The sequence below is a fragment of the Falco peregrinus genome, chromosome 12 (genome assembly GCF_023634155.1).
Source record: "Falco peregrinus isolate bFalPer1 chromosome 12, bFalPer1.pri, whole genome shotgun sequence".
NCBI classification, from domain to species: Eukaryota; Metazoa; Chordata; class Aves; order Falconiformes; family Falconidae; genus Falco; species Falco peregrinus.
This window is the reverse complement of record NC_073732.1, coordinates 26,904,617-26,919,587: the sequence shown is the minus strand read 5'-3', so window position 1 is coordinate 26,919,587 and position 14,971 is coordinate 26,904,617. Positions and strand designations below refer to the sequence as shown.

Genomic DNA, 14,971 nt, shown 5'->3' with positions numbered 1-14,971 from the left:
CCCTTTTACACATATGTGCATGTGTGTGTGTGTATATATGTTTATATATATATATGTATATCCCCACACACTATAGTGCTTAGATGCAGAAACTTCTGTGCTCAGGGTGGTCCAAACAGCCTCTTGACTACTCCAGCGCATCTTTCTCCAGGTGGGCTGTTGCCAGCTCACTGATCCTCTCTCCTTCTTACTTTGGCACATAAATGCACTTTGGATTCCGACTTGCACCCACCAGAAGGCAGAAAGGGCCGTCACCTCTTTAAATTGTTCAGAAAATGCAGTTAAAGTTGGATGTTCATATAAAATCACTCTGACAGTTCATCTCTTTCCTAAGATATTAGCCAAAATACAGTTCTGTAGTCCACAGTGTGAGTAGTTTTAAAGATAAATAGATAAATTACAGCTTACAACTGTTTATAGAGGTCACTGATTTCTCCCAGATTATTCACAAACAAATATATAGCCTGAGAGAAAGAAATATTTTGAATCGTTTAGGTATCTATTTAAATATAATCAGTTATAAATTTGGATACATAAAACTGCTGGTTTGTAATATGCCATAGGCATGATGTACCTCCTTTGGGATTATTTTGATCTCAGAATAATTAAAAACGGGGATATACATCATGAAGTGTTGAGTGGCCACTTTAAGCTGCAGAATTTGCTCATGAAGGAACGTGAAGGCAGCACATTACCTCATAGGCAGTAGGTACTGGGTCTGTCTCATGGGTTTCATATATTAAACATGAAAAAAGAGTTTTCAACAAGAAAATATAATTTCCAGGAAGCTGCAATAAGACAGCTGTTGCTCTCTGTGTCTTGCAAATAGTGACAGTGGAGATCTTTTTGTGCTTCTTTTAGGACTGTGCAATATATGCAGTTTTTCTTCTTTATTTTTGGATCCAGTCCTCTGCATACAACAATCTCTGTACTTGTGGATGGGAAGGAAGCTTCTGCTTTGGTAGATATTCTTCAGGTGAGATACTTGCACTTGCATATTGCTTCTCTGCTTCTTGTAGAAGTTATCAATTTGCTGGGAAAGCGCTTGCTGGTGGTGCATTCAGCTGCTTCCCGTTGATACCAGGAACAGCAGGGGACAGGGACCAAGAACCAGGGACCTGCCATGGCCACCTGCTGTCCCCGCTGTCCCCGGCTGGGGACACATGCCACAGAAGTGGTCCCAGAGGGTGGCTTCTGGGGGGGCTCCTGGGCTGCTTTGGCATCCTCAGCTGCAGCATGCAGCTGGTGGAGGGGCTGAGAACCCTCACCCCAAAGGGACTAGCTGCTGTCACCAGCCAGCCTGGCATTTCAGACCCACCCCAGCAAATATCGTCTTCCATGAAAGACGGTACTGGAGACGAGGAGAGGAGGGAAACTATCCCACCACTTGCTATTAGCAAAGGCACCGCTATTGAGGACTATTGTGTTTCTTAAGCACACTGAAGGAAAACAACAGTACACCAGAAAAGCAGGGTTTCTGTGACATCCCCGAGCCCAGCACACAAAGGGAGACCAGGGTGAAAAAGGGGAGCCAGGTAATTTTATCACTTTTTACCTTTGGCCGTCTAGAGTTTCCAAGGAGCACAATGGATGTGTTTCTCAGTCAAGACCAGAGGCACCTGTAGATCCTGACAAAGGAGATCCGTGCCCCGGAGCAGGGCTTGGAGTGGTGCCGCACTCTGCTCCCCGCTGCGGTGGGTGGTGCGGCACATGGGGCAGCGCATTTGTTTGCAGGGCCGTTTCACACTCCTAAAAGGGCTTCAAAAATCAGCACCAGTGTAGGTTTTCAGCCCGACAAGCTAGAACTTGTGTGCTGTAATTCTGGTCTCTCACATAAATAAGTACATGTTACTGGTGTTTTAAATATGCATTTAGGGACTCTTAGGGTGATTGACTCAATAGAATGTAATAGGTATCATGAAGTTCTTATAGTCCTTAAATAACTCCCCAAATGCTTATTTATGTGAAACGGTAGCTTTTGGATCCTTCTAGCCATTATACTTTAAAATGCAATAAATCTCTATTTAGGTGTAACTGCCCTGCCATCCTGCAGACCTAGGAAATTTAAAACAACATATGGCGTAGGGTTTGTGGGATATACTGGCATAGACTGCTGCAGTCTGATCTCATTTTCCCCTTGATATCTGAATCTTAATAACTCTAAATGCAATTATACTGATTTTACAGGGATATTATTTTATTCCTTTGCATCTAATGAAAATCCCTATGGCAGTATTTTTCTGAAGTCAATCATTTAGAAATCCTACATGAGCAGTAGCTCCATTTTCTACATCAATGACTTGTTTAATTTTTACATGACACAGTATTTAAAGTTTTTGTCATGAATGAAAGCCCCCCCCGCAAATTTTGAGCTGAAAACAGAACAACTGTAAAGGCAAAATCCAAAGAAAATTTGTTGTTATTAGTTTTATGTTTTATTTCTCTCAAGCATTTAGTTCATAATTCTTTTGCAGAAAAATGCAAACTACCATCCCAAGTGCTCTGCACATGGACAGACCACACATGACCTCCTGGTTTCCAGGACGGCTGCAGTGTCCCTGGAGCAGGAAGTTCTCCGTGGCATCTGAAGAGAAGTATCCCCAGATGGAAAAAGATTTTGATCTTGTAAGATATTCCTTGCTTTATTGTGGTGTTTTTACGCTTAGAGCTTAGTTCTCAGTAGTTGTATGTTGCATAGCAAAAAATTGACATTATTTGGGTGAAAATGTAATCTGATGACCAGTGAAGGCTTTCCTACAGAGCTGTATTCTGTCTATTCTGACAGGTTGCTCTCAGTAAAGGGAAGTTAACGATTTCTTCCCTTTTCTGGGTAAACCAGGATACATTGGGAAGAGAGGAATACAAGGACCCCCAGGAGGACCTGGACAGTGAGGACCAGGAGAAAAGAGGTATCAGGAGCTCAGTGGTGAAGTAGGACTTCCTTCCTGGAGCGGACAAACTGGTCCTGGAAGACCTCCAGGAACTGCAGGCTACAAAGGGCAACTGGGTCCCAGGATGACATGGAACTGGGAGGTAAGTGGGGAGAAAAGAGGTCCAAGGAGGACAAAGGACAAGTGGGTGGGAAGGGCTGGCAGAGACACATGGGGTCACCTGGTGTTCAAGGAGTGCTGGTGCCCAAAGGGCACCCTGATGTCCCTGGGGAAAGAGGTCAGCCTGGAAAACATGGGCTGGCTGGATTTCCAGCTTGAAAAGAGAAGGGACAGAAGGAAAATGGGGGAGAAAATTAAACCATAGCTTTTCCAGCAGGTCTTAAAAAAAAAAATAATGCAGCCTTCCATTTTTCTTTCACCCAGCAAGGGTGAATTCCTGCTGACCATTTAGTGCTGCCTCTAAGCGACATTTAGGAGGGTACAGCATATTGAGTACATGAGAGAGGGGGAAAAAAGTTGTATCTTGACTTGATAAACTTATCTGTTTTACTGTCTGCTATGGAAATATTCCCTCCCCTAATTAACAACATTGCAGAAAATTTTCATTTCAGTCTGTTTTCTGTTTAGCTCAGTTGCTTTGTGATAATGAATAAAGGAAACCAAAACACATTTCAGTGTTTCAGAAAATAAAATTACGGGGCGGGGGGAAGGGCCTTTTCTAGGAAGCCTGCTAAATTGTTGTGGGAAATCTTGTGAGAAGTGCTAACTATTTTTTTCACACAGAAATGTTAATTTCCTTTTAACACTTTTTATTCAGCTCAAATATAATTTAATTCCATTTTTACCCACTTCCTATTCTATGTGAATATTCTCTTTTCCAGTTTTCCTTCTTGATAGTTGAGCATTAAGATTTTAAATTACTTATTATCACAAACCTAGCCTATTTTCTCTGCTGCTTTGGTTTTCACTGTTTCCTCCTTTATTGTATTTCCAAACCAGATTTTTTTAATTTATCAGTCTACCTTGCACCTGCAGGTCTAAATTTTCTATTTTCATTTGCAAATAATTGGAAGTGGAACCCTTTGAGAAGTGCTTTTTGAATCTCTGTTGCTGATCTTGTTTAAGAAATACTCCATTAATTTAATAAAAAATACATTTACACAGTTTGCTGTGTCCCTCTGTGTTTCAGTGGCAGCCAAGGAGAAGATCCCATAAGGACAAGGTTTCTGTGGCATCCAGGTTCAGGACGCCATTGTGTCCCAGGAGCAACAGGCTGCAGAGGACAGGAGAGGTGAGGGTCTCTGGTGAGGTCCTTCTGTTCCCCCCCATCTCTGATCGTGATGGGGAGCTGACATTGGGGTTGCAAGGATGCTGCTTCCTTGGGGAATTGCTTTATGCTGGTTAAAGCTTCCTCCAGGATGCATTGGATTTCATGTTTGCTTTTGCCAAGCCCCAGGATGAGGTTTTAGTGACCCAGCAGTTAGCAGAAGATCACAGCCCTTCCTGCCCATGGCTGGTGGACGTGCTGGTAGAAATCAGTAGCATGGACACAGCTATTTTTAACTTAATGTCATGGTTTAACCCCAGCCAGCAGCTAAGTACTGTGTAGCTGCTCACTCACTCCCCACTCCCTGGAGGGATGAGGAGGAGAATTGGGAAAAAGGTAGAACTTGTGGGTTGAGATAAGAACAATTTAATAATTGAAATAAAGTTAAATATTGACAACAACAATTGTAATGAAAAGGGGGTTGAGAGAGAGGAATAAAACCCAAGACCGACCAGCGATGCACCACCAGCTGCTCCCCCCGCTGAGCGATGCCCAGCCAGCCCCCAGCAGCGATCGGCCCCTCCCGGCCACCTCCCCCCGCCTATATACCGAGCGTGACGCCCTATGGTATGGAACAGCCCCTGGGCTAGCTGGGGTCAGCTGTCCCGGCTGTGTCCCCTCCCAGCTCCTCGTGCTGGGGAAACTGGGAAGCCCTTGGCTTCGAGTGAGCCCGGCTCAGCCCCAGCTAACCCATCGGTGTGTCATCAACAGGATTCTCACCCTGCACCCAAACCACAGCCCGTACCGGCTGCTGGGCAGAAAATTAACGCTGTCCCAGCTAAAACCAGGACACTGAACTTTGCAAATCAAGACCAGTTATCTACAAATATGCAAGGCTAGGAGTGTGTTTCAAACATACTTTTAAGGAATTTTAACAGCCCACATGCATCATTTATATCAGTAAAATGGAGATCCAGATCCTCTGAATAAACAAAGTGATTAATCTAATCTAGTGCTAAATCTTAATTTATAATCTCAGCCCATGAGTTTTCCAGACTGCTTCAGTAACTCGGTAAGCACTGTATAATTTAAAAAGCTGCAATTGTCACATAATCTAATAATACTATCCTAGACTACTATTATTCATGCTATTCAGGAAAATAAACTAACCTAGGATTAAAGCGTGTTTCTTGCTTTAGCTTTAGTGTGCAGCAAATATAGCATTAAATTGAAATATATGGAGTAGCAGCTTCAGTGAGTGTGGAGGCAACACTGCAAAATGCAGTAATCTTTGTTAAAAATGCTTAATCTTCTGTTCAGTAACTTTTGTGGCTAATGAAAAGTCTTGATCAAAATAAGGTTTTAATTATAATTGGTTTGATTACCTTTTATCTGCAATTTATGCGTCCATGATCTTGTCAGAATTACAACTGCTGAAGACAAGTATTTTTAACTTCAGTTTAAAACAATGAGTCCAATTACAGTATTGGAAATGATTATTAGTGTTTTTATAAAAAACTGTTTGAATTCAGGACCCAGCTCTGTTTTCAGCTGTATGAATGAGCATCACTGAGTGCTGGTGCAGGTTCCATTGCAGGAGATGTGACAAGCCCATGTCCTACACTTAGAGTTAGGTTAGAGTATCTCACTGCAAAACTCCTAACTGATTTCTTTGGAATAGCCTGAGAAGCTGGTGAATCAATCTGGCCTCGTATTCTTAGTAATAGACTTTCCTTAATCAACTTTTTATTGCTGAAAGCTGTAGACTATTGTGCAGGAAAGGGTGGTCACACATAAATCACGGAGGATTATGATTCTCTCCACTTACATTAAAGGACAATTGATTGTTTTCTCAAGCCCACCTGAAACAAGCAGCCTTTATTGTCTGGCAGCTGAGCTTTGAGTGTACTGGTATGTAGTAAATTCAGACTGACTGAATGAGGTGGTTTCCTTGCTCATATTTCACCAAGACAAGGCGATGAAAGGGAACCTTTACGTTCCTGTGTTTTGCACTGCACTCTGAACTGGGTTGGGAAATCCAAGAATAAAAACTGGCCCATTTTAAGGCCACTGGGGAAGGAAATGAGTGCTATGATTGCTGGGAAAGAGTGAGGAAAATCAATTAGCCTGTGAAATCCAGAGGGGCTATCGGTTCCAATAAGAACAACGTTGTAGCAACCCTCCTCGGATGGATTTGTTCCTTTTCCCAGCAGGGCTGTGTTCTGCCACCGCACTGTGCAGCACAGCCGCCCGCAGGTACCATGATCTGCGCTGGAGATGGAGAGAGAAGAAAATGTTTGCTTGTTCCATCTCTGCATTTACCTGGGACAGCCCAGATTTGAGGCTGAATTCCTCTTTTTGGTGCATTTCCATGCAGGCACATGCACACGTGCACTCATGACGCCATACAGCTATTTCTGTCATTTCTCCTTCACTCTTTCTGAACTCCCACCACAAGGAGGGGACCACGATGCCATATTGCACTAAATACCGCGAAAGAAACCTGGACCCTGCTGACGCAAATGGGCAAATTCATGCTGAGTCTGATGGTACCAAAACCTGATGCTGTGTGTTGAAAGAGGAGTGTCCCTAAAGCCCTGAAAAATGGTGTTGGGGGAAGAGCCCAAAAAGTCCCATGTGAAGAGCAGCATCCCAGCCTGGGGAAAGTGTTTGAATTTCCTCGGATTTCAAGGTCACCTTGCTCCTTTCAGGGGACTTTGCCAATCCCCCCTTCTCCCTGCACCATGCAGGCTCTCATTGGCCATGGGAGCAGCTGTTACACAAATAAAACTGATTGTCCGAAAATAAGATTGCCTTTTTCAAACTGCCATTGAGGGGTGATCGTCCTGGGAGCAGGACCGTTTATAAGGTAGGAGGTAGCATGCACTGGTTGTTTAGCCTTCAAGCAGGATATTTGCAATGAAGTCATAGAATTTAAGACACAGTGGCAATATAATTTGTCTCAAGAAGTTTTACTGTCTGTAATGAATATATAGCTGCATGAGGACTACTGTTTTTCCTCTTGAAATAATTGAATAATAGAAAATACAATCATTTCCCTGATATTTAAATCTGGGAGACTGGGGTTAAATACATGTTGGGAACTGGAATATCTAAATACTATAATTTTAGGGACCAAACAAAAGTGCAAATATATTATCACAATGCAATTACGGGACACATGCTAACAATGAATAGATATTTGGATCCAATTAAATACAAGTGTATTGAACAAGATGTCACTGCAACGAAGTTTAATTCTTCATATTTTGTGTCCACTGCGAATCATAATTTTTCCTAGCAGGGAGATTCAAATGAATGATTTTAGAATCAGTGGTAGTAAGCTAATGTAAGGAAAAATCCCAAATTTCAGCTTTATTAAAAATCATTTATATATTTAGGAATAATTATTTTAGGAACAGTCCTGTCCATTATAATGATATTCTGTTTAAAGATTCCCTGCTCTGAGCAATTTATTTTCTAAACAGACGCATAAGGTGTAATTTTTTTATTAATTATGTTTTTCCAGAATTTGACAGCAATCCATCAATCTGGTTACGTGATTGGAGACTGTCTGGTTTTAGAGCTTGTTGCAGAAGTGGTTTGTGACAGTAAAACATAGAAAAGGTTTTGATTTGAAAACTGATTTACCATCGCCCCATAAAGTTACTGAGTCTCTAAAGTTGCAGCTTCTTTCTGCTGCCGGCTTTAGGTGTGTGGAAGTTAGGGGTTTATTTAGTTACCTCCAGCCGTGGCAAAACACTCCTGCATGAGTATATTCTTCAAAAGGAGAATTTGGTGCTTTTTTCTCTCTTCCTAGGTGGCAGATGACCCTCCTTCTCTGCGACTGCGGCTGCGTCCCTGCTGCCGGCTGTGAGGTCTGGCTGCTCTCTGCCTGCCTGTGCTGAGCCCTGCCCTCCCGCGCCAACCGCCCCGGAGTTACATGCTTCATGGTATGGTTGACCAAATGTGCGCCTATGACAAAAATCAGTGCCTGGCATCCTGTCCTGGCCTGACACATGCATGGAGAAGGGATAATTTATCCTTTACTGGAGCTGATGGGGTGAAGAAGGGGTTGAATGACAGCAATGGCAACAGTGATCCCTGAGGATTTTGTGTGGATAATCCATTTTCCATTAAATGATTGGGTTTTTTGTGAAAAAGGAAAAAATATTGACCCTTTCCTCTAAAACTGAATTCTTAAAGATAGAGATGTTATAAACTAGCTCCCAAATACTTGACTTTGAGTTGGATCTCCTTTTGCCCTCTGGGTGGCAAGGGTAGTCAGCATCTCTCCTGGTGACTTTTTTCCTGTAATGAAGGGCCTTAGCTGCTAAGGAAGGTTAGATTACAGGTTCAGCAAGAAAGGGAGTCTGTTCCGTTTGTGTTTACAGGTCAGTACACTGGTTTAAAAAAGAAACAAAGATGCTTTATATGACAAGTCATCTGAGAGGCATCATCTGTCCTATAGCAAAACATGTGTGCTTCTTGCTTTGTTCTTTCTTCCTGGTTCAGCTAAATCAACACTTTAAAAATAAAAAGAACAAATCTGAAAGTTTACACTAGAAGAATATGCAAGTCCAGAAAATCAGCCAGTAACAAGGAAAAAATTGACTTAAAAATTTTGGAATACTTGATATTTCATTTTGTTTCCATTTATTCTTTTAGAGCAATGCTTTTTGTGATGTGCAGTTGTGTTGGACTCTGAAATCATTATTGAATTAATCCTAATCATACACTCAGAGGCATCATGTGTCCCAGTGTAACTCGCAGTCAGTCCCTTGAACTGCTGTTGGTAGCTGTGGCAGCACTTCCAACCACAGCTAACAGGAGCAGCTGGACAGCAAGTGCTCTGTAGGGTGATGGTCAGCTGGGGTGAGCAGGCAGGAGGTTTTGCTAAGTTTGCTTTACTTTCCCCATAAAAAGTGAGGCTTTGTAATGTACTCCTCTAGGCAGATGCCCCCATGTGCCTGACACTACTCGTGCAGGTCTTCTGGCTTTGTGGGAACATGCAAATGGGAAGGGTGTTGTGCAGCAATTTATTATTGTGTTCATCTCTTCCTACAGCTGCCAACATGAGGAGCTCACCGGGCTCCGTCTCGGCGTTTGTGATGCTGGTTGTTACTGCTGTGCACGCGGGAGTGAAGGTGACCCCAGCTGTGAAGTACACGAAGCCGAAGCCCTTACAGCTGGTGGGCAATGGTGCCTCCCACCCGCCCCTCACCCCTGTCGTGGGGAAAAGCTCATTCCCAGCAGCAGCGGGCAGAGCCGACTTACCCACCCTGAGCCCCATGGCCCGAGGGGCCACCACGCTCTTCCCCTTTGAGAACTACACACTCGATGCAGCCGATTTCTTCTTCAACTGCTGTGACTGCTGCCCACCTGTCGCGGGGCCCCGGGGGAAGCCAGGAGAGCAGGGACCCCCAGGTATGGTGGTACCTGCCTCCCCACTCTCAGCTAAAGCACATAAACCAAAGAATTTATCAAAGAATCTCCTGCTTTTCCTTCAAGAAATGAGTTGGCAAGACTTGTGCGGCAAACGCCAAATGTGACTATTCCTCACGTAAAGCCAGAGCAAAAAAAGTGCATGCTAACTACATCCCAGATGTTATACAATGCCAATATGAGTGGGAAAGCCCCCCAAAAGGGGGTTTGGGGACCGCACTGGTGTGGGAGCGCATGCAGAGCTGGCCCCATACCGCGTTGCTGCCGGCTGCACTCTTTGATTCTCTGTCCCTTGTGTCTGATCCCCTGGGAGTCACAGATTTAATTTCACATTCACTTCAACCATGGTTTTGTGGCCCTCAAAACTACCTGCAAACAGTTTTGTATCTTTGCTGAAGGTTTATGATAAACCCCTCTTTTTCTTGGATTTCCCCCCCCCCCCCGGAGAAGAGAAAGCTAAATACAAAAAGAATTTTGGGTTCAAATTTTAAATTAAATACTTGCTCTCACAAGACACAGCTCTGTATAGAGCACCTAAATATTTTATAAGATACTTGGTCTTTTTTTTTCTACTGCTAAAATACATCTCTATAGAGCAAGTAATTCTACTACTGCTATAACGAATAGTGCATTAGTCTGCAAATGTTCACTTCAATAGCACTAATACTGGAGATAGAAACTATTCATCTGAGGAAAGGTGGTAAAATCATGAAATAATTTTCTTTCAATACAATGTACTCGAGGGATTTTCACTTCCCATAGCTCGGGAGGGATTGGCTAATGGAAATTATAGTGGCTGCAGAGGGAGTTTGCATTCATACGTCTCCTGAGTGTTGATGGAAAAGCCCTTGTGTCAAATGGGTGTGTTGTGATGACTGAAGCTGCCACAGCCTGCTCCCAGACATGCACTTGGAGTCTTTAGATTCCCAAGTGGATGAAAAAGAATATAAAAAAAAGATTGAAGCCAGCTTGCTTGCCTTTCAACCTATCCTTTATGCAGCGTGGAGCTGTCTGCCAGGTTCCACTTTTATATTTGCAGACTTAATTCTTTTTAGGGAGAGGGGCAATTATGAAGCTATGGGAGCTCCTTAGATGCACTCAAATATTAAACACAGATTACTTCTGATGTTTTATGAATGTCTGAGCTCCTGTGACTCTGAGGCAGCTGAAAGTTGGTTTTTAAAAGTCTACCTACAGCCAAGAGTGAAATGCAAAACTGTAAGGTTTGGGGATTACAGTAGCTGAAAGGAAGAGGCTGGGGAGCTGCGTGCCTGACCAGGGGACCCGTGAGCATGCACCCCACTAATTTCAGCACGAGCAGTGCGGCATTGCCCGGGCCACCCCGCACCTTTCGCCCCGCTGTAAGGTCTCGGCTGCAGTGTTTGCAAGGTGTTGGGGAGCGGGGCTCGGGCCAAACCCGTCTGTCTCACGCTTTCTTTGCATTGGTTGTATAATGTCAAAGAAAATGGCCAGCTCTTGCCAGGGTGGTGGAAACGGAGTTTGCCTTACACGCACTCCTCAAGGCTGCTTAGGTGTTACTGCAATTTTTCTTTATAAAGGTAAACCTTTGAGTTACTAAGATAATACTGTTGATGTGATTATGTTACAGGTCCCAAGGGGGAAAAGGGAGATGCTGGTCTGCAAGGTCTGCAGGGAGCCCCAGGTCCTCAAGGTCCAAAAGGTTCTAAAGGAGAAAGAGGTAAAGCAGACTAAGCGCTCATTTCGAAAACAGATGTCGTTGTCCTCATCAAATATGACAAAATTATATGAAAACATATTTTTAAAAGGAAATGGAGTATACTGATACAGATTGACACCTCAGGAGTTTTAGCTGGCGTTAGTGCAGGGACAATAACTCAGTGGTAGCGTATGCGCAGGCAGTATAGGAATAGCTGCTCATAAAGATCTCACTCGAAACTCCTTGTTCTGCATGGGTGTTCAAAATGGGATTTTAATGGGAGTTTGAATTTGCTTTGGATAAGGGACACAAGTAGGAAGAAACCACTGTGGAAGCTACACGCAGGTATAGATACTGCATTTCAGTGTAGGTATCTCAGGCAGAATTATTTCAGCTAAGATGGAGAGCAATTACTATCCATCAGTAGTAACCAAAAGGAAACCCTGCCCTTCCTTTCAGGCTTGGAGCAGCTCTGTCCTGCTGCCACTCGCTGCTGGTAGGATCCTGCGTCTGCCTTTGGTTATGGAGAAACACACAGCAAAGCTGTTAATGGGGTTACCAGCAGCGCCGTGCTGCGCAGTTCAGCTAGCACAGTCTTTTAGGCTTTCTTGAACAAGGCTTTTGGCAACTGTGGAGTGCGAAAGGCAGAGCTGTCATCTTCTCCATCTCGCCATTAAACAGTAGCAACTGCCTCCCAGTGAGGCGCTGATTAAACATCTGAGTCGATGCGGTTGTCTGTGTGATGGTGCTTGGAGCTGTGAGATTCAGCCAAGGTTTCTGAAAGCATTTCTTGACAACACACATTGCTCATGTTTGGTTTATTTAATGAAGTGAGGGGGAGATGCAAAATGGTACCAGTCATCTTCTATGTAATGATTGCTGTGCTGCAGACACAACACACCAACAGTATATTAATGGTGAAATGTCCTAGGAGGCAAAGGGGAGCAAGGCGAGCGAGGAGTAAGTGGAAACCCCGGTTATCCAGGCAAACCTGGGCTGCAAGGTACGTAACACGGGCTGGGAGACCCAGGAATATAGCGTTGACCTTTGCCTTTGCTGTTGGTGATGCCCCTCTGTCTCCAAAGCAATCCAATACTAATGGATTTAATTATTTTTTTCCCCCCCTCTTTGCCCCCACTCTTTCTTAGGTGAAGCTGGAGTAAAAGGCAATAAGGGCAACTACGGCTTCCCTGGACTGAAGGGACAAAAGGGGTCCAAAGGGGACACTTGTGAGAATGGGACCAAAGGAGACAAGGGAGATAGGGGGGATGCTGGAGACCCGGGAGTGGATGGAGAACAGGGGGACAAAGGGGAAAAGGGAGACACAGGGCAGAAGGGGTACTGTGGGGAGCCAGGGGGAAAAGGTGCGAAAGGAGAAAGAGGGGAAGGGGGGGCAAAGGGAGAAAAAGGGAGCAAGGGGGAGATGGGGGTTGAGGGTGTTCAGGGAGTGGATGGGAAACAGGGAGAAAAGGGCGAGCAAGGCACTAAGGGTGAAAAAGGGGACCTGGGACCCGCTGGTTTGATGGGACCTTCTGGGCCCAAGGGGATTGCCGGCAGCAAGGGGGGCCGAGGGGCCCCGGGAAAGAAAGGCTCCCGTGGGGCAAAGGGTGCCCGAGGGGACACTGCAAAGCTCCTGCGATCAGCATTCAGCGCCGGCCTGTCCAAGCCCTTCCCTCCACCCAACGTCCCCATTAGATTTGATAAGATCTTGTACAATGACCAGGAAGATTACAACCCTTCCACGGGGAAATTCAACTGCAGCGTGCCTGGGGCGTACGTCTTCGCCTACCACCTGACGGTGAGAGGGCGCCCAGCCCGCGTCAGCCTCGTCGCCCGCAGCAGGAAGGTGGCCAAAGCCCGTGAGACGCTCTATGGCCAGGAGATCGACCAGGCATCCTTTCTGACCGTCCTGAAGCTGAGTGCGGGCGACCAGGTGTGGCTGGAGGTGGCGCGGGACTGGAACGGGGTCTATGTCAGCGCTGAGGACGACAGTGTCTTTACAGGCTTTCTTCTGTATCCAGATGTTTTTGAGATCCTGCTATAGGTTTAAAGGGCAAAGATGGTACTGAGAAACATGCCTTTCCCTCTGCCTGAGGGAGCAGAAATGAGCATCAGTTTAGCATCGTTTGGTTAGTTGCTAGGTTTTGTGATCTTTTAACAAAAATATTTATATTTGCAGTATGTGGATTAGTTTTATCTAGCAGCCCCAAGATGCAGCATGTCCTTTGCACAGGTGGGTGATAGCTAAGAGAAACCATCGTCCAAATGCAGGACCAGCATGGGTAGGGGATTTCACATCACAGATGTCAGGTTTGTAATTAGCCTATTCAAATTATGTAATGAAACTCATTGTCCAACTGCAATTTTAACGCAACCAGTTCCTGCAATCCTTGCGTGGTCAAAACTCCTCTGGAAATCAGTACTGATAACCATTGGTTTTTGGGAGAGATTGCAGAGTTTGATTTATAGAGCTTAATCAGACAGGAACATGAACAGTAGGTTTCTTGAAATCACATGAAAAGATTTAAAGTTACTTTATCGTTGAATCAGTATTATGTAGTACTTTAGACTTGGTCATGAATTATATAAAGGTTTGTCTAAGAGTATTAGAGCTATTTGATAAGTGTAAAAAAAACCTTTATTGTCCTTAGGCAAAAATATATCTTGCAACTTTCTAAAGTAACTGTGAGATGCAAATCCACTTTATTAGTCTACTCAGACCCCCCGGTCTGAGCGGCTGAGGGTTCGGCTGATGCTGTGCGGTGACCCTCTGCTGCGCGGAGGAGGAGGAGGCGGTGGCAGCGGCCAGGAGCAGGCTTTGGCACTTATGTGAGTCCTCAGCCATGGCAGGGCCCAGTGGATGTCTGGGCATGGTTTTAAAAAGCTGGTTTGCCACAATGGAACTGAATCTTGTGAAATAAAAGTATGGCATGAAACAATCTCTGGATGTCAGATTGGATATATTTCCTTATTAATGCACCTTCTCCCATCGTAGTTAACTTTACGCCACCTTTGTCATATTAACTAAGGCACACAGAATTGTTCCAATCACTTTCTTTTTTTGAACTAACACTCAAGTCTCATAGTTAGCCTTCAGTGGCACTGGGTTTAACTTGTCTTCTCGGGCAATGGCCAGCCTGGGACACTTTCCCGGTGAGCCAAGGAATGCTGGGTCTGACCCCAACACAGATGGGGTGAATTAGGCTGCTGTTCCCGTTGGTCCTGGTTTCCTTGCTTAAAATGCCATGGTGCTTTCCAGACCATATTTAAATACCATCATAAATCATGTCCCTGTCCCTAGTGTCTTCTTTTTACACAGCACCAAGATGAAGAGTTCCTGAGGGTTTTTTTTTCAATCCAGTGAGAAAATTAACAGCAGAGAATTGCTGTTAAATTTTAAGATAAAAACAAGGCAGTTTTGAAAGGCTGATCCAGTGAAGGGTCCTTCAGCTCATCAGCTTTGCAACCCTCTTTTAATATCAACAATTCAAATGGGAGATGTACTGGCTTTGTCAAAAAGTTGGTACTTCATTTGGTGCTTAATCTGAGTTCCTATGTGGTTCAAATCCAGAGCACTAAGTATATAAAAGATGCAGATTTCAGTTTATGAATTCTCTGGCAGCTATTAAATATTGAACAAAACCAAGAAGCTGTAATAATAATTTTGGATTCCTGCTGTCACAATACCTT

At 44.3% G+C, this 14,971-nt stretch overlaps 1 protein-coding gene across 2 annotated transcripts; it reads left to right on the top strand.

The window, feature by feature from the left end:
* Positions 1-895: 895 nt before the first annotated feature.
* On the top strand, positions 896-14,208 carry OTOL1 (otolin 1). 2 transcript variants are annotated; one of them, XM_027778274.2, is made up of 9 exons: positions 896-976; positions 2,475-2,625; positions 2,840-3,033; positions 4,081-4,182; positions 7,979-8,111; positions 9,226-9,585; positions 11,213-11,302; positions 12,213-12,284; positions 12,430-14,208. In XM_027778274.2, the coding sequence occupies exons 5-9, from the start codon at positions 8,102-8,104 to the stop codon at positions 13,323-13,325; spliced, it is 1,428 nt and encodes a 475-aa protein (XP_027634075.2). In that variant the 5' UTR covers positions 896-976; positions 2,475-2,625; positions 2,840-3,033; positions 4,081-4,182; positions 7,979-8,101; the 3' UTR covers positions 13,326-14,208. The 2 variants fall into 2 exon arrangements, with proteins under 2 accessions (XP_027634075.2, XP_027634071.2); XM_027778270.2 differs by lacking the exons at positions 896-976; positions 2,475-2,625; positions 2,840-3,033; positions 4,081-4,182 and adding an exon at positions 6,924-7,027.
* The last annotated feature ends 763 nt before the right edge of the window (positions 14,209-14,971 follow it).